This window comes from Sciurus vulgaris (assembly GCF_902686455.1).
Source record: "Sciurus vulgaris genome assembly, chromosome: 3".
Taxonomy (NCBI): domain Eukaryota; kingdom Metazoa; phylum Chordata; class Mammalia; order Rodentia; family Sciuridae; genus Sciurus; species Sciurus vulgaris.
Window position 1 is genome coordinate 188,581,767 of NC_136463.1, and position 22,358 is coordinate 188,604,124.

General features: G+C 51.8%; 1 protein-coding gene across 9 annotated transcripts in view; it reads right to left on the reverse strand.

The window, feature by feature from the left end:
- Positions 1–295: 295 nt before the first annotated feature.
- Positions 296–22,358, reverse strand: part of ANKMY1 (ankyrin repeat and MYND domain containing 1) — a 59,341-nt gene continuing 37,278 nt past the window's right edge. For 8 of the 9 annotated variants that reach the window (XM_079133637.1, XM_079133640.1, XM_079133644.1 and 5 more), the window contains 3 exons: positions 20,749–20,827; positions 19,841–20,001; positions 296–568 (listed from right to left, as the gene is read on the reverse strand). In XM_079133637.1, the coding sequence (XP_078989763.1) occupies positions 438–568; positions 19,841–20,001; positions 20,749–20,827 (371 nt within the window). In that variant the 3' untranslated portion in view covers positions 296–437. Of the gene's footprint in view, positions 569–18,816; positions 19,126–19,840; positions 20,002–20,748; positions 20,828–22,358 lie in introns of those variants that run through there. The other variant, XM_079133639.1, reaches the window with a different exon arrangement.

Here is a 22,358-nt window from a genome sequence, read left to right on the forward strand (position 1 = left end):
GGCTCCCAGACTGAGGAGCCATCGCAGAGGCGCTGAAAGGAAGCACCGCTCCCTGGCGTGGCCATCGAGGCTACTTTATCTGGGCTCTGCAGCCTGCACTGGTGCTCCTGGCAGGCGCTTCACCATTTCCAACACGGACCCTGTGAGACAGCTGTGAGTCTGAGCAGGACCCCCGCACAGGGCAGGACCAGGCACCAAGGCCCCACACGGCTCCCAGGGAGGGCGTCTCCAAGGGCACATGCTCCGCAGGGCCCAGCACAGGCCTTTCTGGGGATACCTGCAGCAGCCAGCTGTCCCTCATCCACCTGCCCTCAAGTCCTGGGAAGCCCAGCCACCCGCCTGGGATACAGGTGGTGATGAAGTGCTCTTCCCTCTCCCGCGGCCCAGAAGCAGCCTTGGGCTGCGCAGAGCCATGCAGACAGCTGGGCAGCAGCTGCTCACTGGTGTGTGTGGGCAGGACTGTCGCATCTCATCCGGCCGGGCAGCACCAGGGTCTTGGACTTCGGGAAGGCCACCTTCTTTGGCTGTTTCTGCAAGTCCTCTGTGAGCTTGGGTGAGTCCATCCTCACTGTCAGAGAAAGAAGCCAGATGGGATGGGTGTCCAGTGCAGGACCAGCAGATAGGAGTGGGGCCACCTCAGCTGGCTTCACTGGGTCCTGCCCTGGTGTCCCAAGAAGCTGGCCAGGAAGAGGCCCCCAGACCTCCATTCCTCATGGGGTTTCAGAAAGCCAGACATCCTGACCAGCCCACATTGGTGGGTAGAGAGCCGCCAGCTCCTCAGTCCCCTCCTTGAGCACCCCACACCACCCAAAGGCCATCCTGACAGGCCAGTGTGGTCGCCCATGCCCCATGCACAGGTACACACACATGCACACACAGCCATGCACACACCATATGCTCATACAGCACTTGCACACACGCACACCCATATGCCTGCACACATCCGCACATGCTCACTCACATGTGCCCACACACACACAACACACACTGCCCGCCCCCAGGCCTCTAAGCATTCATACCAGGGACAAGGACCTCTGTGGAGCAACACCATTTGTTATCCAAGTGCTCCCCCACATCCAGAATGGGGGCCGATGCCCACCTCTACCCACCCTCTCCCACCTCACGTCACTACAGAAACCACGGAAAGATCACAAGGACAAATGAATCACTCAGCCCACAAAGTGAGACTTCAGTAAGTTAAACATTTCCCTCCTTTGATGTGGCCTGAAAATAGGAGCAGAGCCTTCAGCACAAGCCTGTTTCCATACCCCATCTGTGGGCAGCAGAGAAACAAGCCAGCCAAAATCTTACAGATTTCAAAACACGCAGCACGACCTAGATCCAGCACCCTGAAGCTTCAGACAGAGGGCAAACTGAAGTGGTCCATAAAATAAGTGCTTGTGTTATCAAAAAGAAAAGGAGGAGAAATAGATGCCATAAATGGCAAATCTATAGGAGCCTGCAGATGGGTGAATTGTAGAAGTCCCGAAGGAGAAGAGAGAGACGAAGGCCCCAGAAGCCTATTCAAAGAAGGAAAACCACCCAATTGGCTGAAAAGTAGCCAAATTTCGATATTCATGAAGCTCAAAGGATTCCAAGCAACATCAACCCAATAAAGAATGTCCTGAGACATCACGATCAAAATCTCAGGAGTCAAAGGCAAAGAGAATCACAAAAGCAGTAAGAGAAGAGGCTCCTCACATACAAGCAAACCTTGGTGAGGCTATCGTCAGACTTCTCAGCAGACATCCGGCCGGCCAGGAGGAAGTAGGATAACATATTCAAAGTTCTGGAAAAAACCTGCCAAACAGGAATACCATACCTGGCAAAGAAGCAAATGAGAGAAAAAGATGTTCCCAGACATACAAGAGATGAGGGTTTTCACTATGGCTCCTGCCTCACAAGGAATCCTCAATGTTCTTCACATGGAAATGGCCCTAAATAGTATGGAAACATGGCTGGCTCTCCATCACTTACCACAAAGTCAGACCAGAATATGCTCACACAGCCACAATGGTGTATAAGACACTTAACTCGAGAATGAAAATTTAAAAACTATAGCTACACTAAATTCTTAATGGACATACAATGTTATAAAAAATATAAGGTGTGACATCGATCGCCTGGGGGTGTGGAGCAGAAGTGCAGAGTCTGTATGCAATTAAAAAGTTATCAATAAAACAATTCTCTTTATTTTTATTAGTAATAGGTACATTAATAGATATTTTTTATTATTAATAGGTGAAAGGCTCACAATAATCACACACAAAAAAGTGAAAGGGATAAAAGCATATCACTAAAAGAAACCAACAAATCACTAAGGAAGATGCAAGACAGTCAGAAAACAACAAAATGGCAAAAGTAAGACCTTGCCTGTCAATAATTAGTGAGTGGATTAAATTTTCCAATCAAAATACAGAGTAGCTGAAGGTACTTTTTTAAAAATACCCAACTATATACTGCCTATACGAAACTCATTTCACCTTTAAGAATGCACAGGCTGAAAGTAATGGGAGGAAAAATTTATTCCATAAAATAGCAGTCAAAAGACGGCAGGGGTGGCTCTATTTGTATCAGTCAAAGTCACACGGAGGACTGTGATTATAGGAGGGTCAATTCATCAGGAGGACACAACAATTAAATACATATGCACCCAACACTGGAGCACCTAAATACATACAGTAGGTAGAATAGAGCCAAAGGGAGGAGCAGGCACTCCACAGTGGGAGGAGGGGGCTTCAGCCAGTGGTGGCCCACACCTCTAAGCTCAGCTGCCTGGAGCCTGAGGCAGGATGGAGGGTCAGCAAGTGTGCGGTCAGCCTGGGCAACTTAGTAAGACCTGTCTCAAAATGAAAAAAAGAGAATGGGATGGAGCTCAGTAATAAAGTGTTTGCCTACCATGTACAAGGCCCTGGGTTCAATCCTGAGTACAGAAAAAGAATAGTAAGGGGCTTTACTATCCCATTTCAACAACAGACATGTGATCCAAAGAGAAGATCGATAGGGAGATAGAAAACTGGAACACTTGAAAGCAAATGGACCCAATAGACATATACAGGACATTTCATCCAACAACAAAATGGACATTTTTCTCAAGCACACGTGGAATATTCTTCAGGATAGATCATATATTGGGACACCAAAACAAGTCTTTGCAAGTATAACATTAAAATCACATCAAGTATCTTTTCCACCATAATGCAATCATATCAATAATGAGGAATTTGGAAAATTCACAGATATGTAGAAATTAACACACTTTTGAGTGACCAATGGCTCAAAGAAGAAATTTAAAAGGGAATTTTAAAAAGAATCTTGAGACCAATAAAAATGTAAGCATGACTTACCAAAACTCAGGGGATGCAACATTCTAAGAATCATTCAGTGACAAATGCCTACACTAAGAAAGAAGGAAGTTCTCAATCCACCTAGCTTCACATCTCAAGGAACTAGGAAACGAGCAACATAAGCACAGAAATAGCAGAAAGAAGGAAATGATAAAGATTAGAGCAGAAATAAGTGAAACAGAGACTGGAAAGACAACAGGAAATATCAGTGAAACTAAGAATTTTTTGAGAGATAAAATTAATAAACCTTTCAGCTAGATTAAGAGAAAAAGAGAGGTCTCAAATAAAATTATAAATGTAAAAAGAGACATTACAAATGATGCACAGGAGTAGAAAGAATCCTACAAGATGGCTGCGAAGAGTCTCGTGTGGACTGGATGACCTCGAAGAGGATAAATCCAGTCTACCAAGACCAGATCATGGAGGAAACAGAAAGGCTGAGGAGACCAGTACCAAGCAAGGACGTAGAAGCAGCAATCAAAAACATCCCAACCAAGGAAAGTCAGGACAAGAGAGCATTGCAGGAAATCCTACCAAACGTTTAAAGAATTAATACCCAACCTCCCCAAATGGAACAGGAAGGAACACTCACAAATGCACAAGACCAGCATCACCACATACCAAAACCAGAGAAGGCGTGGCGAGGGCATCGCAAGAACAATCGCAGGCAATTTCCCACGGAGCCGGGAGATGGCAGATCCTCAATAAAACACCAGTATCGCAAGAGGCTTGCACACTGACCAAGTGGGTCATCCTGGGACACAATCTGTGTGGCGCATTGTATTAACAGAAGGAGGGGCAGGGATCACATGGTCCTCTCAACTGAGGCAGAAGAAAGGATCTGACGAGATTCAATATCTTTTCATGGTAAAAAAAGAAAAAAGCCTCTCAAAAAATTAGGTATGTAAGGAATGTGCCTCAACATACTAAGACCATAGATGACACGCTCAGAACTATGCACTCAAGGGTGAAGAGCTGAGAGCTCTTCCTCCAAGATCAGGAACAAGACAGGGTACCCACACTCACACTTACAGCCAACATATTGCTGGAAGTCCTTGCCAGAGCAATTAGACAAGAAAAAGAAATAACAGACATCCAAATTAGAAAGGAAGACGTTAAGTTATCTCTGTTTGCACATGACACGATTATATGTATTTCCCTAAAGATGCATCAAAGAACTGTGAAAACTAATAAACAAATTCAGTAAAGTTCCGGGATACAAAAACATCACAACTCAATTGTGTTTCTATAGACTAACAGTGAACTATCTGAAAAAGAAATTAAGAATACAATCCCATTTGCAATACCATTAAAAATAAAATATTTAGGAATAAATTTAGCCAACTAGGTGAAAGACATATAAACTAAAAGTTAGAAATAATAGTGATAAAAATCGAAGAAGACACAAATAAATGGAAGGATAGTTCATATTCTGGATTGGAAAAATTCACACTGTTAATACAATCCAAATACAAGCCAAAAACAATCTACGGATTAAGGCAAAACTAAATAAGTGGGACTACATCAAAGGAAAAGGCTTCTGCACGGCAAATTAAATAACCAACACAGTGAAAGGCAACCTGTGCGTTGGTCGAGGACAGCATGGCCACATGGAGGACAAGGGTCAGCATCCTACACACGGAAGAAACTCACAGCTCGATGACCTTAAAACCTGATTCTAAAATGGACAAAGACTCAAGAGACATTTTTCTGAAGAAAATGGCCAACGGGTATGCGAAAAGGACTCATCATCCTGGGAAGGTGGTCGACCACAGCGAGATGCATCTGACCCCTGCTAGGGCATCAGGATGGCCACTACCCAGAAGACAAGGGAACCGGGACACAGAGCAAGGAATGACGTGTGTCGTGGACCCGTGGCTGCGCAGCCACAGCAGGAAACCACGCCTGAGACAGCCGCGAGCGACCCGCGACCCTGCAGCGGGGTCAGTGCGCCGAGGCCCCTGCTCTCACTGTGGCTGCAGCCCCCACAACCCCCACGAATCACCCGCAGGTCTGTTCACGGTGCAGGAGGGAAGCGTGTGCAGGGGCACAACAGAAAACGGCCAGCCATGAGGAGAGGTATCCGCCTTTTCCAACAACAGAAAGACAAATCCAAAGGAATCCCAGACCTCAGACTCCCAGGAGCACAGAGGAAGCCCCCGTGGTGGCTGAGGTTGGGTGGAAACAGAGACGCTGGTGAGGGCCCCACCCCAGTTGGCACGCTGAGCTCTGGGGTGGATGCAGTGGGGATGCGATCATCGGGAACACGGTGGTGTCCAGCCCGTTGGCCTTGCCACACACGGAAGCTCACGTGCCCAGACTGTGGTGATGGTGTGTTGCTTGATTTGATTGTGGCCATGATACAATGCAGAGGTGAAATCTCCAGAACACATGCGATCGTGCATGTGATTACACCTGCGTAAAGCTGAGCAAAAGCCCCAAATAGGCCTGGGTGTGGACTGTCCTCAGGAGGAGGGGCCGTTGCAGTTGCTGCATAGGGACCAAGTGGGAGGGCAAGCCAGACCACTGTGGTGGGTGTTGGAATGAAGACCCCCACAGAGATGGAAGCCCCCAGGCCACCAGGGGCCACCACCGTCTGGCTTCATCTGGATGGCATTCTGGAAGAGGTGACTTTCAGGTCAAGAGTGGATGGACAAAGAGTTCTCACATGAACACAGTGAGCCACTGACTGTCCACAGGAAAGGCTGAAACAGGGTCCCCACGCCATACCAAAACTAAGTGACCTGGGGAAGCAACCCTTCAGCAAGGAGAAGACCAGAGACATGTCCAGCCTCAGGGTGGAGCCAACTCTCCCAGAGGTGCAAACCCTCAGCCCCGAACGGAAAGGCGGACGCTCTGCCAGTTCACACATTCCCTACCGCGTGCAAGGAGCCACAGTGAGTCACAAGCCACCGAGCTATGGGGACCTCCCAGAGCACCACTGAGGCAGGGCCACAGGAGCAGCAGCAAGACCACAGCACACCAGACTCGGGCTCCAGGTCCAGTGTGTACCCCAGGAGGCCCAGCTTCCTGCAGGAAGTCACGAAGGAGAGGCCCGCGCCACCTGAACTGGGACCGTGAGTGTGCACTCCTACAGCGCCCCGCACAGGGCTCGGGAGCGGGAGAGGCAGAAGCACGGGCAAGACAAGGCACCTGCAAGGCAGCGTCCTGCGCCCGCTGCTTGAGTCGGCCCCAGAGCAGGGGACGGCACGTGCTGCCGTCCCAGAGCGGACACTCGGGGCTCCTAGATATCGCTACCCTCTGTTCGGCCGGGTCGTATCGGGTCAGACCCAGGCTTTGCAGGATGGGGAAGCTTATGTGGGGGCTGCAGGCTCCCTAAGGAAACACTCCAACCACCAACTCAGCAGGGAGGCAGCCTGTGCCCACAGCTGCCCAGCCTCACAGCCGGCCATCAGGCCCAAGGCGGGCAACACTGGCTACGCTGCCGGCAGAACACTCCCGGCCACCCAGAGAACACAGGAGCCCCTGGCTTCCACAGGGAACCCCGAGGCCTGCAGATTCCAGGCCTGTCTCCACCACAGCCTTCCACGGCGGAACGCAAGCCACCCTGTGCCTGGTGCCCCCTGGACCCCTTCCCACTCCCAGCCTCTCCTCCAAGGCCCCAGAGCAGATGCCACCTCCTGAGAGGCCCGGTATGGTGGGGTCCATGCTCCCTGCTCCCATCTATCTCCAGTCCTGCTCCTGTCCCACTGGCTCTGCCGGTCTCTCTGGGGCCCACCAGGCCCTCAGTACCACAGCCTGCTGGACCTCACGTCCACCCCAGACTCTGCTACCCTGCTTGCTAGCCCCTTCACCATCTCCCAAGTCACCATATCCCTCCCTGGCCTGCTTCTTCACCCCTCTGCCCCATTTCCCTTCCCAGCCTGATCTCTGGAGGCACCGTCCACATCTCCCGATCCTGCCCTCTTCCCCTCCCTGTCCAGCCTCCCCCACCCCAAGAGGCCTCCTTGGGCTAGGGCAGTGGCAGGCCACCTCTTACCCAGACAGAGGGCAGGATGGCCTGAGAGGGGGCTGAGTCCCCCCAAGAGGAGACTCAGAGTCCAGGCAGGGGGCTGAGAGGGGAGCCTGGAGGATCAGGGATGATGGGAAAAAGGGCCACAGGGGACCAGAGGCCAGGGGCCAGGGGCCATCTGGGCCTATCCTGAGCCACAGGAAGGGGCTGTTCTTAGACCCATCCTCAGCAAACTGACCCTTTGCAGCCACTGGCTAAGACCTCCGTGTCATGCACATGGGGCCTGCAGGCTCCCCAGGGCTCAGGAACATGGGGACATCAGAGAGGCAGGAGGGAGAAGGGCCAGGGAACAGAGCCACCCCCGGACCTACAGGGTCCCCATCCTACAGCAGGACCTTCGGCAGCAGCGGAGCCACACTGGGGAGATGCCAGACCAGGGCTCAGCAGAGAGGGTCTCCTACCAGAAAGCCGGCCCTGAAGCCAGGCCTCATGGGGATTGGGACTCAGTGTGCAGTCTGAGAAGCCCCCTGGGAAGGGGACTGAGGGGCAGGGGCCACTTGGGCCATCCCAACCTGGGTCACAAGTGTGAGTGAGAGGTGATGTCCCAGAAGGCATGGATCTGTGGGGTGGGGGACTGCACGGGCCACAGCAGGCTCAGGGATGCTCTTCCTGGGCCTCTGGCCAGCAGGTGCAAGGGTGTGCTCCCTCGCTGCCCCAGGGGGTGAGACTCCAGAGCAGCCTCCCCTCTCCAGCCTCCTGAAGAGAAGTCCAAGCCTTCCACTCCCGTCTCATGAGGACCACCTTGCTCCTGATCCTGCCCACCTGACCCCCATCTCCATTTTCCTTCACACCTTCAGGAGTGTGGAGCTAGGCAGTGGAAATCTGTGGACGGGGACACTGTGGCCACCACGCCCTTCAGGTCCCTCCCTCATCCTGGTCCCAGGCACTGTTCCGCAAGCATACGCTCAGGAGAGCAGCTTCGGGAGCAGCTGGAGGGCTGGACGTCTCTGGCTGCTGTGACAGTCCTTGGCTCTGGGCCCCTCTGAATGCCCCACTGGCAAGCCCACCGCCTGGCATGGGGTGCTGGACATGTGCCTCCTCTAAGCAGGACCAGCCAGGGCGGCATCCTCCAGGCCCTCTGCCCCGCCCGCCCAGGGTCTCTACCCCAGGGACTCCTGGCCGGGCGTGCAGGTCCAGGCGTGGGAGGGCCCCAGGCTGCTCACCCAGGTGGGCACCTCAGGGGAGGTGCTGGCCCTAGAACAGAGGGCACTGCGTGGCAGGGCTAGAACTTGCAGGTGAGGTCCAGCAGCTGAATGGCAATGGGTTTGGGGCAGGATGACCGTACAGATACCCGCCCTGCTTCCCTGACCCAAAGACCACAAGGGACAGGAGAGAGGCCAGCTCCTGCCCCGCTGTCCCAACTCCACATGGACTGGCAGGAAAGCTGCCCCCACACTCCTGCTCCCCTCCCAAGCCTGGGGCAGGACAGGGGGCTGTGGGGACAGAAAAGAGCTGAGCCACGAGAGCCACAGGGGGTGCTGGGAGTCCAGGGCTGAGCCACGAGAGCCACAGGGGGTGCTGGGAGTCCAGGGCTGAGCCACGAGAGCCACAGGGGGTGCTGGGAGTCCAGGGCTGAGCCACGAGAGCCACAGGGGGTGCTGGGAGTCCAGAGACACGCACAGCACATGCTGAGTGGGACAGAGAGGAGGGCCAGAGCCGGCAGAGGAGCCCCTCCACCAGGCCCAGGCCCCCGCCCAGCCTGCCTGCTCCTGAGTAGGACTGACACCCTCCCTGGCCTGTCCAACAGCACCACGCGTGCCCAGAGTCAGGGGCTGGTAGTACTGTGACCAGCCAGGAGGGAGGCAGGTCCACTCAGAGTGGCTGGACTCCGGACACACAGCCTCCACCCTTCAAGATGAAGGAGCAAAGCAACATCGAGCACACGTCCACCTTAGAACTTTCCGCAGAAGGAGCCCAGGAAGGCCTCAGGAGGCCTCCCTCCGGCTCAGGGCTCTCTGGGGTACAGGACCGCAAACACCTTGGTCACCGAGGGAAGACGACCACCATCCTCCATTACCTGGGACCAGCCCTGCCGCCGTCTCCCCATCAAACCAGGCAGGATGGCCAGAAAGAGAGAAAGTCGCTCTGAACTGGACAAACCCCAGCTCCTCTGAAAGAACGTGCCAACAGCTGGGGGTGTGAGGAGAAGAGCGGGGTGGGGGCTTGTCTGGCAGACACGGAAATGAACCAGCTCAGGTCAAGACCACAGAAGCAGGACAGCCACCGCAGCACGCAAGAGATGGGGACCACACCCGGGGACACTGGTCATCTGGGACAGACCTCAATAGATGCCTCTCCTACTTTACACAAAACTAATTCTAGGCTGACCCTAAAAGCACGGGTAGGCATAGCAATGCACTGAAATGGCTGTGAAGGCTGGGCAGGGTCATTCCCGCTCCTCAGCCCCACCTGGGGATGCTTCCCTGTGCCTGCCGGTCAGCCTGACCCTGAAGGTAGGGCAGATGAACTCGACAGCACTCAAGCTTTCATGTAGAGAGGGTCACACGGAGGCAGGGAGGGGCTGCTACGCTGTAGGGTCCTTCCCCATCAGGGGAGAGACCACCCAGGAAAAGGAGAGGCCTCCCGTCCACGGGCATCGGTCACACTGACGGTGCCCCGGAACCTCTGAGAGCACAGGATTGACCCTGGGGAACCAGAAAGCCTAGTTTCCTGGAGTGCAACTGAACAGGTAAGCAGGCCACAGATTTGTGGGCACAATATCCTTCAAAGACGGAGAGATGGGGTTTTTCAAGATGGCGGCCTAGAGGGTGGCTGCATTTCATGTTGCTCCAGGACTCAGGATTCAAAAAAGGAGATATTGAGAGACTTGGGACCAACTCAAAGCAGTCTCTCCTGTTGGGGAGGCGTCCCGGATGGGGCAGTCGTCCCAGAACAAGGGAGCTTTGTGAAGTAGAGCTGCCCAGCGAGACACCCCTCCCCCCACTGGAGCAGTGAACTCGGACAACTGGGAGCATCGTAGAGGAGGCTGCTCAGCACAGCGCTGGGACTCAGAGCAACCACTGGGGCTCCGGGCGGCGGCCCAGAGGAGGGGCTGCGAGGAGAGCTGTTTGGACTCAGAGCGACCACTTCTGAACACCGGGGCCTGCCCGGAGGAGGAGGAGGAGGAGGAGCAGCGTGGCGAGGCGCTTAGACTGGGAGCAACTGCACCAGAGCTACAGGCGGTTGCCAGAGGAGGGGCTGCTCGGTGAGCTGTTTGGACTCAGAGCAACCACTCCTGAACACCGAGGCCTGCCCTGAGGAGGAGTGTGGCCGCTTGGATTTGGAGTGACCATACCAGAGCTACAGGCGGTTGCCAGAAGAGGAGCTGCATGGCGAGCTGTTTGGACTCAAAGCGACCGTTCCTGAACACCAGGGCCTGCCTGGAGGAGGAGGAGGAGGAGAAGGAGCGCGGTGGGTCGCTTGGACTCGCAGTGACTGCGTTGAAGCTCCAGATGGCTTCTCACAGGAGGAGGCGAGTGGTGAGTTGTTTGGACTCAAAGCAACTGCTCCTGAACACCAGGGGGCTGCCTGGAGGAGGAGCGCGGTGGGTCGCTTGGTCTTGAGTGGCCGCACCAGAGCTCCGGGCGGCTGCCTGGAGGAGGCGTGCAGCAGGTCACGTGGACTCAGAGCGACTCAGAGCGACTCAGAGTGACCGCTTCTGAACACCTGGGGGGCTTCCTGGAGGAGGAGGAGGAACGGGGTGGGTCACTTGGACTCGGAGTGACTGCCCAGGGCTACGGGCTGTTGGTGGGATGAGGAGGCGTGCAGTGAGTTGCTTGGACTCCTAGTGACCGCACCAGAACTCTGGGCGGCTGTCTGGAGGAAGAGGCGTGCGGCGGGTCACTGGGACTCGGAGCTACTGTACGGGCTCCAGGTGGCTGCTCAGAGGAGGGGCCGCATAGCCAGGCGATTAGGTGCAGAGCAGGGTCCCAGGACCTAGGAGGATTCTTGGTGGAAGAGCCGCACAGAGACACGCTTAGGCATGGAGTGAAGGTTCCAGGAATGCGGGCAGATTCTCTGAGGAGGGGCAATCTAAGGAGATTCATCTGCGAAGGGTGAGGCTCCCAGGCCCAGGAGGTAGGGCCGGGCCCCTGGGAACATTGCAGAGGAAGGTAGCCCAGCCCATGCAGTAGTTGTAGATTGAGGGGAACCTCTAGGAGGGAACTGACCAGCGAGACCTCCCCATCAGGTGAGTCTTCCCTGCTGGGTGAGGTTTTCCCACAAGGACGGTAAAACCAGAGACACAGGCCCAAACAGGCCTTGCCTCAGCCCACAGCCTAGTTACCCTTTGGATGACCATTGGTCAACAAGTGGAGGCACCTCTGCCCACTAGCAGGGAAAATACCCCACCTGAAGGCCACCACCCCTAGAGAGGCAGCTTCCTTGTGGAGCACCGCATTATCAACTTCCTCCAAGACTTCAGCCTACTGAAGGCTAAGGGGGGATATATATAGAAATCTTCAGGGACATTGTAAGTCAATAGAGGAAATCTGCAATATCTCAGCGGTCCACTGATACCCGAACAATATGAGAAAACAAGGAAAGAAAATGCCCCAAACAAATCTAGATGTTACATCAATAAAACCCAATGACAGCATGGCAGAAGAAATGACAGAAAAGGAGTTCAGAATGTACATAATTAAAATGATCAGAGAAGCAAACGATGAGATGAAAGAGAAAATGCAGGCATTGAATGATCGCACCAATCGACAGTTAAAAGAGCAAATACGGGAAGCAAAAGATCATTTCAATAAAGAGTTAGAGATATTGAAAAAAAACCAAACAGAAATCCTTGACATGAAGGAAACAATAAACCAAATTAAGAACTCCACAGAAAGCATATCCAGTAGGATAGAACACCTGGAAGACAGAACCTCAGACATTGAAGACAAAATATTTAACCTTGAAAACAAAGCTGAACAAACAGAGAAGATGGTAAGAAATCATGAACAGAATCTACAAGAACTATGGGATATCATGAAAAGGCCAAATTTAAGAATTATTGGGATTGAGGAAGGCCTAGAGAAACAAGCCAAAGGAATGAACAATCTATTCAATGAAATAATATCAGAAAATTTCCCAAATCTGAAGAATGAAATGGAAAATCAAGTTCAAGAGGCTTATAGGACTCCAAATACACAAAATTACAACAGACCCACACCAAGGCACATTATCATGAAAATACCTAACATACAAAATAAAGACAGAATTTTAAAGGCTGTGAGAGAAAAGAACCAAATTACATTCAGGGGGAAACCAATACGGATATCAGCAGATTTTTCAGTCCAGACCCTAAAAGCTAGAAGGGCCTGGAACAACATTTTTCAAGCCCTGAAAGAAAATGGATGCCAACCAAGAATCTTATACCCAGCAAAACTTACCTTCAGATTTGACGATGAAATAAAATCCTTCCATGATAAACAAAAGCTAAAAGAATTTACAAAAAGAAAGCCAGCATTACAGAACATTCTCAGCAAAATATTCCATGAGGAAGAGATGAAAAACAAAGAAGCAAATCAGCAAAGGGAGGAACTATCCTAAAGGAATTGTCAAATAAAGGAGGAACCAAGTCGTGTCAAAAAATAAATTAAAAAAAAAATGAACCAAATGACTGGGAATACAAATCATATCTCAATAATAACCCTGAATGTTAATGGCCTGAATTCATCGATCAAAACACATAGACTGGCAGATTGGATTAAAAAGAAAGATCCAGCAATATGTTGCCTGCAAGAGACTCACCTCATAGACTAAAGGTGAAAGGATGGGGAAAAACATACCATGCACATGGACTCAGCAAAAAAGCTGGAGTATCCATCCTCATTTCAGATAATGTGGACTTCAAGCCAAAGTTAGTCAGAAGGGATAAAGAAGGTCATTTCATACTGCTTAAGGGAAGCATAAATCAGCAAGACATAACAATCATAAACATCTATGCCCCAAACAGTGGCTCATCCATGTATGTCAAACAAACCCTTCTCAATTTCAGAAACCAAATAGACCACAACACAATAATACTAGGTGATTTTAACACGCCTCTCTCACCACTCGACAGATCTTCCAGACAAAAATTGAACAAAGAAACCATAGATCTCAATAACACAATCAATAATTTAGACTTAACGGACATTTATAGAATATACCATCCAACCAAGAGCGAATACACTTTCTTCTCAGCAGCACATGGATCCTTCTCTAAAATAGACCATATATTATGGCACAAAGCTAATGTTAGCAAATACAAGAAGATAGAGACACTGCCTTGTATTCTATCAGATCATAATGGATTGAAGTTAGAAATAAATGAAAGAGTAAAACACAGAAACTATTCCAACATCTGGAGATTAAACAATATGCTATTATATGATGAATGGATAACAGAAGATATTAGGAAGGAAATTAAAAAATTCTTAGAGGTAAATGAGAACAAAGAAACATCATATCAAAATCTCTGGGACACTATGAAAGCAGTACTTAGAGGGAAATTTATTTCATGGAGTGCATTTAATGAAAGAAGTAAAACTCAACAAATAAACGACCTAACACTACAGCTCAAAGCCCTAGAAAAAGAAGAACAGACCAGCACCAAAAGTAGTAGAAGACAGGAAATAGTTAAACCCAGAGCTGAAATCAACGAAATTGAAACGAAAGGAACAACACAAAAAATTGATAAAATAAATAGTTGGTTCTTTGAAAAAATAAACAAAATTGATAAACCTTTAGCCACACTAACAAAGAGAAGATGAGAGAAAACCCAAATCACTAAAATTCAGAATGAACAAGGAAATATCACAACAGACAGGACTGAAATACAAAACATAATTAGAAGCTATTTTGAAAATCTATACTCCAACAAAATAGAAAATTTCGAGGACATCAACAGGTTTCTAGAGACATATGAATTGCCTAAACTGAATGAGGAGGACATACACAATTTAAATAGTCCAATTTCAAGTAATGAAATAGAAGAGGTCATCAAAAGCCTACCAACAAAGAAAAGTCTGGGACCAGATGGGTTCTCAGCCGAGTTCTACAAAACCTTTAAAGAAGAGCTCATTCCAATAATTCCCAAAGTATTCCATAAAATAGAAGAGGAGGGAACCCTCCCAAACTCATTCTATGAAGCCAATATCACCCTGATACCTAAACCAGACAGAGACTCATCAAGGAAAGAAAATTTCAGACCAATAACCTTAATGAACATCGACGTAAAAATTCTCAACAAAATTTTAGCAAATCGCATACAAAAACATATTAAAAAGATAGTGCACCATGATCAAGTGGGTTTCATCCCAGGGATGCAAAGTTGGTTCAACATCAGGAAATCAATAAAGGTAATTCACCATATCAATAGACTTAAAGTCAAGAATCACATGATTATTTCAATAGATGCAGAAAAAGCATTTGATAAAATACAGCATCCCTTCATGCTCAAAACACTAGAAAAAATAGGGATACTGGGAACATTCCTTAACATTGTAAAGGCCATCTATGCTAAGCCCATAGCCAATATCATTCTAAATGGTGAAAAACTGAAAGCATTCCCCCTAAAAACTGGAACAAGGCAGGGATGCCCTCTTTCACCACTTCTATTCAACATCATCCTTGAAACTCTAGCCAGAGCAATTAGAGAAACCAAAGAAATTAAAGGGATACGAATAGGAAAAGAAGAACTCAAACTATCCCTATTTGCTGATGACATGATTATATATTTAGAGGAACCAGGAAATTCCACCAGAAAACTTTTAGAACTCATAAGTGAATTCAGTAAAGTAGCGGGATATAAGATCAATGCATATAAATCTAATGCATTTTTATACATAAGTGATGAATCTTTGGAAAGAACGATCAGGAAAACTACCCTATTCACAATAGCCTCGAAAAAAATAAAATACTTGGGAATCAATCTCACAAAAGAGGTGAAAGACCTCTACAATGAGAACTACAGAACACTAAAGAAAGAAATTAATGAAAACCTTAGAAGATGGAAAGATCTCCCATGTTCTTGGATAGGAAGAATTAATATTGTCAAAATGGCCATACTACCTAAAGTGCTATACAGATTCAATGCAATTCCAATTAAAATCCCAATGATGTACCTTACAAAAATAGAGCAAGCAGTTATGAAATTCATCTGGAAGAACAAGAAAACCAGAATAGCTAAAGCAATCCTTAGCAGGAAGAGTGAAGCAGGGGGTATCACAATACCAGATCTTCAACTATACTACAAAGCAATAGTAACAAAAACAGCATGGTATTGGTACCAAAATAGAAAGGTAGATCAATGGTACAGAATAGAGGACACGGACACAAACCCAAATAAATACAATTTTCTTATACTAGACAAAGGGGCCAAAAATATGCAATGGAGAAAAGATAGCCTCTTCAACAAATGGTGCTGGGAGAATTGGAAATCCATATGCAACAGAATGAAACTAAACCCATATCTCTCACCATGCACGAAACTAAACTCAAAATGGATTAAGGACCTTGAAATCAGACCAGAGACCCTGCAAATTATAGAAGAAAAAGTAGGTCCAGATCTTCAACATGTCAGCTTAGGACCAGACTTTCTTAACAGGACTCCCATAGCACAAGAAATAAAAGCAAGAATCAATAACTGGGATAGATTCAAACTAAATAGCTTTCTCTCAGCACAGGAAACTATCAGCAATGCGAAGAAAGAGCCTACAGAGTGGGAGAATATCTTTGCCAATCATACTTCAGATAGAGCACTAATCTCCAGAATCTATAAAGAACTCAAAAAACTCTACACCAAGAATGCAAATAATCCAATTGACAAATGGGCTAAGGAAATGAACAGACACTTCACAGAAGAAGATCTACAAGCAATCAACAAACATATGGAAAAATGTTCAACATCTCTAGTAATAAGAGAAATGCAAATCAAAACCACCCTAAGATTCCATCTCACCCCAATTAGAATTGCGATTATCAAGAATACAAGCAACAATAGGTGTTGGCGAGGATGTGGGGAGAAAGGTACGCTCGTACATTGCTGGTGGGGCTGCAAATTAGTGCAGCCACTCTGGAAAGCAGTGTGGAGATTCCTTAGAAAACTTGGAACGGAACCACCATTTGACCCAGCTATCCCACCTCTCGGCCTATTCCCAAAGGACTTAAAATCAGCATACTACAGAGATACAGCCACATCAATGTTCATAGCTGCTCAATTCACAATAGCCAGACTATGGAACCAACCTAGATGCCCTTCAATTGATGAGTGGATAAAGAAACTGTGGTATATATATACAATGGAACACTACTCAGCCATAAAGAATAATAAAATTATGGCATTTGCAGGCAAATGTATGAAATTGAAGAATATCATGCTAAGTGAGATAAGCCAATCTCAAAAAACCAAAGGTCAAATGATATCACTAATAAGTGGATGAGGACACATAATGGGGGGAGGGAGGGGTTAGTGTTAGGGTTAGAGTTAGAGTTAGGGAGGGGGGCAAGAATGGAGGAAGGAAGGTCTGTATAGAGGGAAAAGAGGGGTGGGAGGGGTGGGGGGAAGGGAAAAAATAGCAGAATGAATCAAACAACATTACCCTATGTAAATTTATGATTACACAAATGGTACGCCTTTACGCCATGTACAAACAGAAACAACATGTATCCCATTTGTTTACAATAAAAAATAAAAAAGACGGAGAGACGGAAGGAGCAGAGGACCCCCTGCAGGCCGGGGCAGGCCAACACCAAAGCGCAGCCACAGAGTCCATGAAATGACAGCCCACTGGTGTAGAAGGCAGGTTGGGGTCACAAAATAACCAGGATGCCCTGACGGCGGTCAACAGAAGGGTGTGTGAGAGGGCAGGTGCGCATGGAGGGCTGGGCGTGCACAGCACCGCACATACAGACCAGAACCTGGAGGAACGCGCACCAGGTCCAGCACTGTTCGCAAGACTGAGGGAGGCCCTCGCCTGTTCTTGCCTGTCTCCTTCCTTAACAAGAAGTGCACATTCCACACACAATCAGAATAAAAATGTAAAGCTATTTCATTGGGGAAGATGGCGTTCCAGAAAAATCCTTAAGAGCATAAACAATGTCCGTGGTCTTGTATGCAGCATGCAGAGGACACCCCACTTTCACACACATGTGCTGTGCACGCCTGCCTATGTGCCCGGAGACGTGAGTGGGAGTGGAAGTATGCACAGATGGGCAGCAGCCACTTTCGGGGTCAGAATCTGACCTTTGCATTTGCTTTCTGGTGCTTTATCTGTTCTCTCATGTGCAGAATCAAGTGTAGCTTCAGATAAGAGGTTAGGCCAGCAGCATCTTCCTGACCCAGCACTGCGCCCTGGTCACGGCGACCCTGCTGACAACCAGGCAGCCCTGGGCGCACAGGCTGGTCTGCCATCCCTGCTGGGAGCCCTGAGCACTGGGAGGCAGAGCTCCTGCAGGGGGCCCCCTCTGCCCAGGCCCCCTCACTGGCTTACTGGAGCCCTGCCTGGGACAGTCCAGCAGGACTGGCCTGCAGAGCCCACATCGGACAGAAACCAAGAAAATGGGAAGACACCTCTGCTGCAGCACTGCTGGCCAGCAGGAGCCAGCCTGGGCAGCACCTCACTGCTCAGGGCGCTTCCTCCACAGCTCCACCTGCCCCTGGTGCTCACTGCCCAGCCTGCCCCTCAAGCCACCTCATGACTCACTGCCCACCTTCCTCCCTGGGTCTGCAGAGGCAGGTGTGGACCTCAGCCCTGGTCTACACAGCATGGCTGCCGTCCCCTCCCTGCTGGTCACAGAGATCATGGTGGGTTCTGTACAAGTTGTCCCCAGACACTTAGCAAATGGACCCCTGAGCCCCATATGGAGCCTGTGCCAAGGGAAGGAACTGGGACACCCGCCTCCCTCCTGAGCAGGGAGCTGCCAGACATAGGAGCAAGCCCAAGCCCCTGTCTCCCGGGGCCACCTCTGCACACACAGAGCCCCTGCTGCCCGCCTCACCCTCTCGTCCAGGGCCCATGCCGTGCTATGGACGGGACCCGCTGCCCTGCACTGGGGCTTGCTTCAAAGCTGACCCCTCTCCCCTTCCCGCCCAGCCCTGGGGGAAGCTCGATGGCTCTTCTTCCCAGCCTGTCCCCAAGCACATGTCACAGGAACAAAGTAACTCAGGCTTCAAGGACGGCTGCAGAGGACCTAGGGAACGGCTCCCCAAGGCCACCGTGAGTCGTGGCCCTGACAAGGCAGACCTGAAATGCAGCCTCTGTAGAAGCCCGTTCTCCCGATGGCTGAATCCCAGCCTCCAGGACAGGAGCCCTGGGCTTCTCCCTTGCTAGCAAAGCAATGTACCTTCTTTTTCCTTTTTATCAAAACCATGTCTTCAATTACTGGATTTGAATCGGGGACAAGGACCGAGCTTCCTATAACACTCCCAGCCTTCCCCTTGTTCAAAAGAACAAGGCACAGCGAGGGCCAGGCCTGTGGGAGGCCGGTGAGGCCACATAGCTGGTGCCCACACAGGACTGGGTCGCAGGACGAGGTCTGGTGAGGGCGGAGTGGATGCAGACGGGGAGGAACATGCTGTGGGCCACTTTATTGTGCGGTCAGCAGGGAGGTGCTACAGCCACTTCCTGCATTAATCACCGCAGGGGCCAGCAGCCTGGGGGTGGCCCAGGCAGTGAGCCGGGAGGGCCCTGCCCGCCCCAGGCGCAGGGCAAAGCTGGCTCCTTCACTGATACTCTTCTGGCTCCCTGAACACGGCCTTCGAGTGCGGCGCTGGAGGGAAGAGGCGCAGGAGGGTGAGGGGCCTGCTGGCCTCTCCCTCGAGGCCGGGACCACTCCAGGGAGGGCAGGCCCAGGGTCCTGCCCTGTGCCACTCCCCTACCCTCACATGGGGGTGTGGCGCCCCCGGGGGAACGGCAGCAGCCCTGTGCTCTGCTCAGCGCTTCATGAGCTGACTCAGTAGGCCTGCCAGCGGGCAGCCAGCTCCTGGGTGCACCCTGCGCAGGTGCTGCGGCTGAAAGCCCCATTTTATGGAGGATGCCACACTGAAGGTGTCCAGCGAATGGACTCAGAGCAGTGCTCCAGGGCAGGGACCCCAAGGGGCAGCCCCGAGACAGCACCCGGCCTCCACTCCCCTGGGAGTGCCCGACCTGGGGTGCCATCGTGCCCCTCCCTCTGCTGCCCCTCATGGCACCAAGGCAGGGTGGGCGGGCAGACCAGGCTGATTCTAGAAGACACTGTGGACATCCACAGAGCCAGGGGGTCTGCGAGGGAGTGCTGGAGAGAAGCCTCCAGAACTGACCAGAGAGGCCCAGGGCCCGGGCTCCCTGGGGACTGGTGTCCAGGAGAGCGCCTGACCCCGAGACCAGAGCGCAGGATCAGCAGAGCATGCCCAGCTCTGTGGGGACAGGGGCATGCCCCCCGCCAGGGGGCAGGAAGAAGAGCCGCCATGCAGTCTGAACAGGGCGCCAGGAGGCAGGAGGCCCACCTGCGGCCATCATGTCGCTGCAGTCCTTCTTGTGGAACTCCATCCAGGCCCTGGCCTTGCAGTACTTGCTGCAGGTCAGGATCCCGTAGCAGCGGATGCAGGGCGAGAGGCGGACCCCGATGGAGCGGCCACACTGGTAGCAGAACTTGAAGAAGGGGAGGCTGCAACAGAGCCGCAGGGTCAGGGGAGACACAGCCAGCAAGGGCCCCTGAGCTGCTGGGCCTTCCCTGCCGCCCCTCCATAGGCGGCTGCCATCTAGCACAGTGCCACTCAGAAAGGAACCGATGTGACAGGGTGCTGGGTCCCACCTGCACGCTCCTGCCATGAGGGCTGACTCTGCGGACAGTGGGCATTCACTTGGGGACCATCATGAGGCCACAGGGTAGGGGCTGAGGGGACCCCCAAGCACTTGGGGAAATGCCTGTGTGCGGAGCGGGTGGAAGAAGCCAGCTTCCCCGGGGTGGATCTTGGGGCCTGCCCCTGGTCACCTCGTCCCTGCCTCTGGTTCCTAGGGATGAGTCATGAGGATGTCCCCAAGAGTTAGGTCCAGCCCCTGCTCTCATTCTAAGGGACACCATGCCTGTACAGAGGTCTCCACAACAGAGACCCCAGGAGACAGATGCCTGGGGACATCTTGGAGGCAGAGCCTGTGCTCAGACCCTGCTCTGGGGGAGATGGCCGCCTTCCTGCGGGACGTGGAGCCCATCTGCAGCCTGCCTGGGGCAGCCCTGGAAGCTCCATGAGTGTGCCCTGAGACCCTCATCCTGACCGTATTCCCCGCCCAGGAGTGGGGCTGCCTGGGGAGGCCATGCCACTCAGGGCTGACCAGGACAGGGCGGGGCGGCCAGGCCCAGCAGCACCATCCAAGCCACAGATGCCCTCCCCCAAGAAGGGGCCACCGCACTCACTGCTCCTGCCCTTCCTTGGCTGGGGTCTTGGCCACGATGGAGCTCCTCTTCTTCAGCCTGTGGCTGGGAGCCAGCTCGGCTGCGTCAGAGAGACCACATCAGCACCCAGTGGGCAGGGCCCCGAGCTGCAGGGCTTCCCAGCAGGCCCGCAGTAGGGCCAACCTCAGCGACTCCGCTCTTGTCACGCCCCTTCTGCAACCTCCTGCCCAACCAGCACTGTCCCCACCCCGTGGGCCCCTGGCCACAGGCCAGCACAGGTTCTCTCTCACCTCCCCGCTCACGACCACGGCTTCCCCTGCACCAAGGCCCTGCCATTTCCCCTGGGTCCTCCCCTGCTCGAGAGCTGGTCATGCTTCTTGGCCTGCTTGTTTAGTGACCAGCTGAGTTCACTCACGACATCTACTTCCCCCTGCAGCACAAGGCCATGGTCACCCTGGGCTGCTCTCCTTGGCCGGCCCTGCCCTGACAGACCCTGCCATTCAGCTCTGCTAATTGCTGACCGACGCTCCAGGGTTTCAAGCCAACCCTAGAACATAAATTGCTGCAAAGACCGACCCGGGCAAATCAGCTCCCAGGGCCCTAACCAGGAGGACTCTCCAGTAGCTTGAGCCCAGCTTTCTCCAGCACCTTAGCCACATCATACTTTGGCTGATCTCTGCAACCCATCCACCAGCTGTTTGCTGTGGCCTCCAGGAGGCCAGTGACGAGGCACCATTGGCCTGAACTTCATGGTCAGTTGCAAGGAAGTCGCCCTCCTGGGCAGAGTCAGAGCTTTGCGTGTCATGAGGTGCTTCTCTGGGTACTTCCCTGAGCCATGGCTCTGGAGAGGGTGCTGGGACAGTGACACACTTCCGTCTTGGTGACACCCCCACGTTGGGAACTGAGACTCAGTAGGGAAGGGAGGTAGACCGACTTCCAAGCGTGCCCTCCAGCAGGAAGCCTGCCTCACTCCTGAGACCAAGGCTCTCGGTGGCACTATATGCAGGGTTGGCATCCGTCCCGTGCATGGGGACTGAGCATAAGAATGGAGCCTTAGCCCCCAGACACGGTAAGGTTCACAAAGTCCAGACCTGGCTGCAGAAGAGGCAGTTGGGGACGGGAGTGGGTCAGTGACATCTGTCCCTCCTGGAGAGATAGTCCTCCTTGTGGGTTCCTTGGCCACAGCAGCCTGGAGGGGGCTTGCTGCCTCTGAGTGGGTGTGGGTCTTGCTGCAAGAGTGTGGGTCTCGGTCTGGCATGGCTGCCACCCTGTGCTCCCTGTGTCTTAGCTGATTGTACTGAATAAAGATCTCTCTATGTCACATGCTCTTTGGACCATCTGCTGAGATCTCGGTGGCTGGGTGCTTTGCTTTGTCCTGACATTTCCCTCTCGCTGCAGGGTAGGTCCACATCCCCCGTGCCACCACATCAAAAGTAGAAATTACTTATCACTATGACTGCTGCCAAATAAGACAGGAAATGAGCAGCGAGCAAGCACATGGCTTCCCCTCTCTGTGCAGCCCTGGACTTGGTCTGGATCCACCTGCTTGGTCAGAATCCCCTGGGACGTCTCATCAGTGGGGTCTCCTGGGAACAGATCGTCCCCACCCTGCTTATGTGGGATGTTCTGAT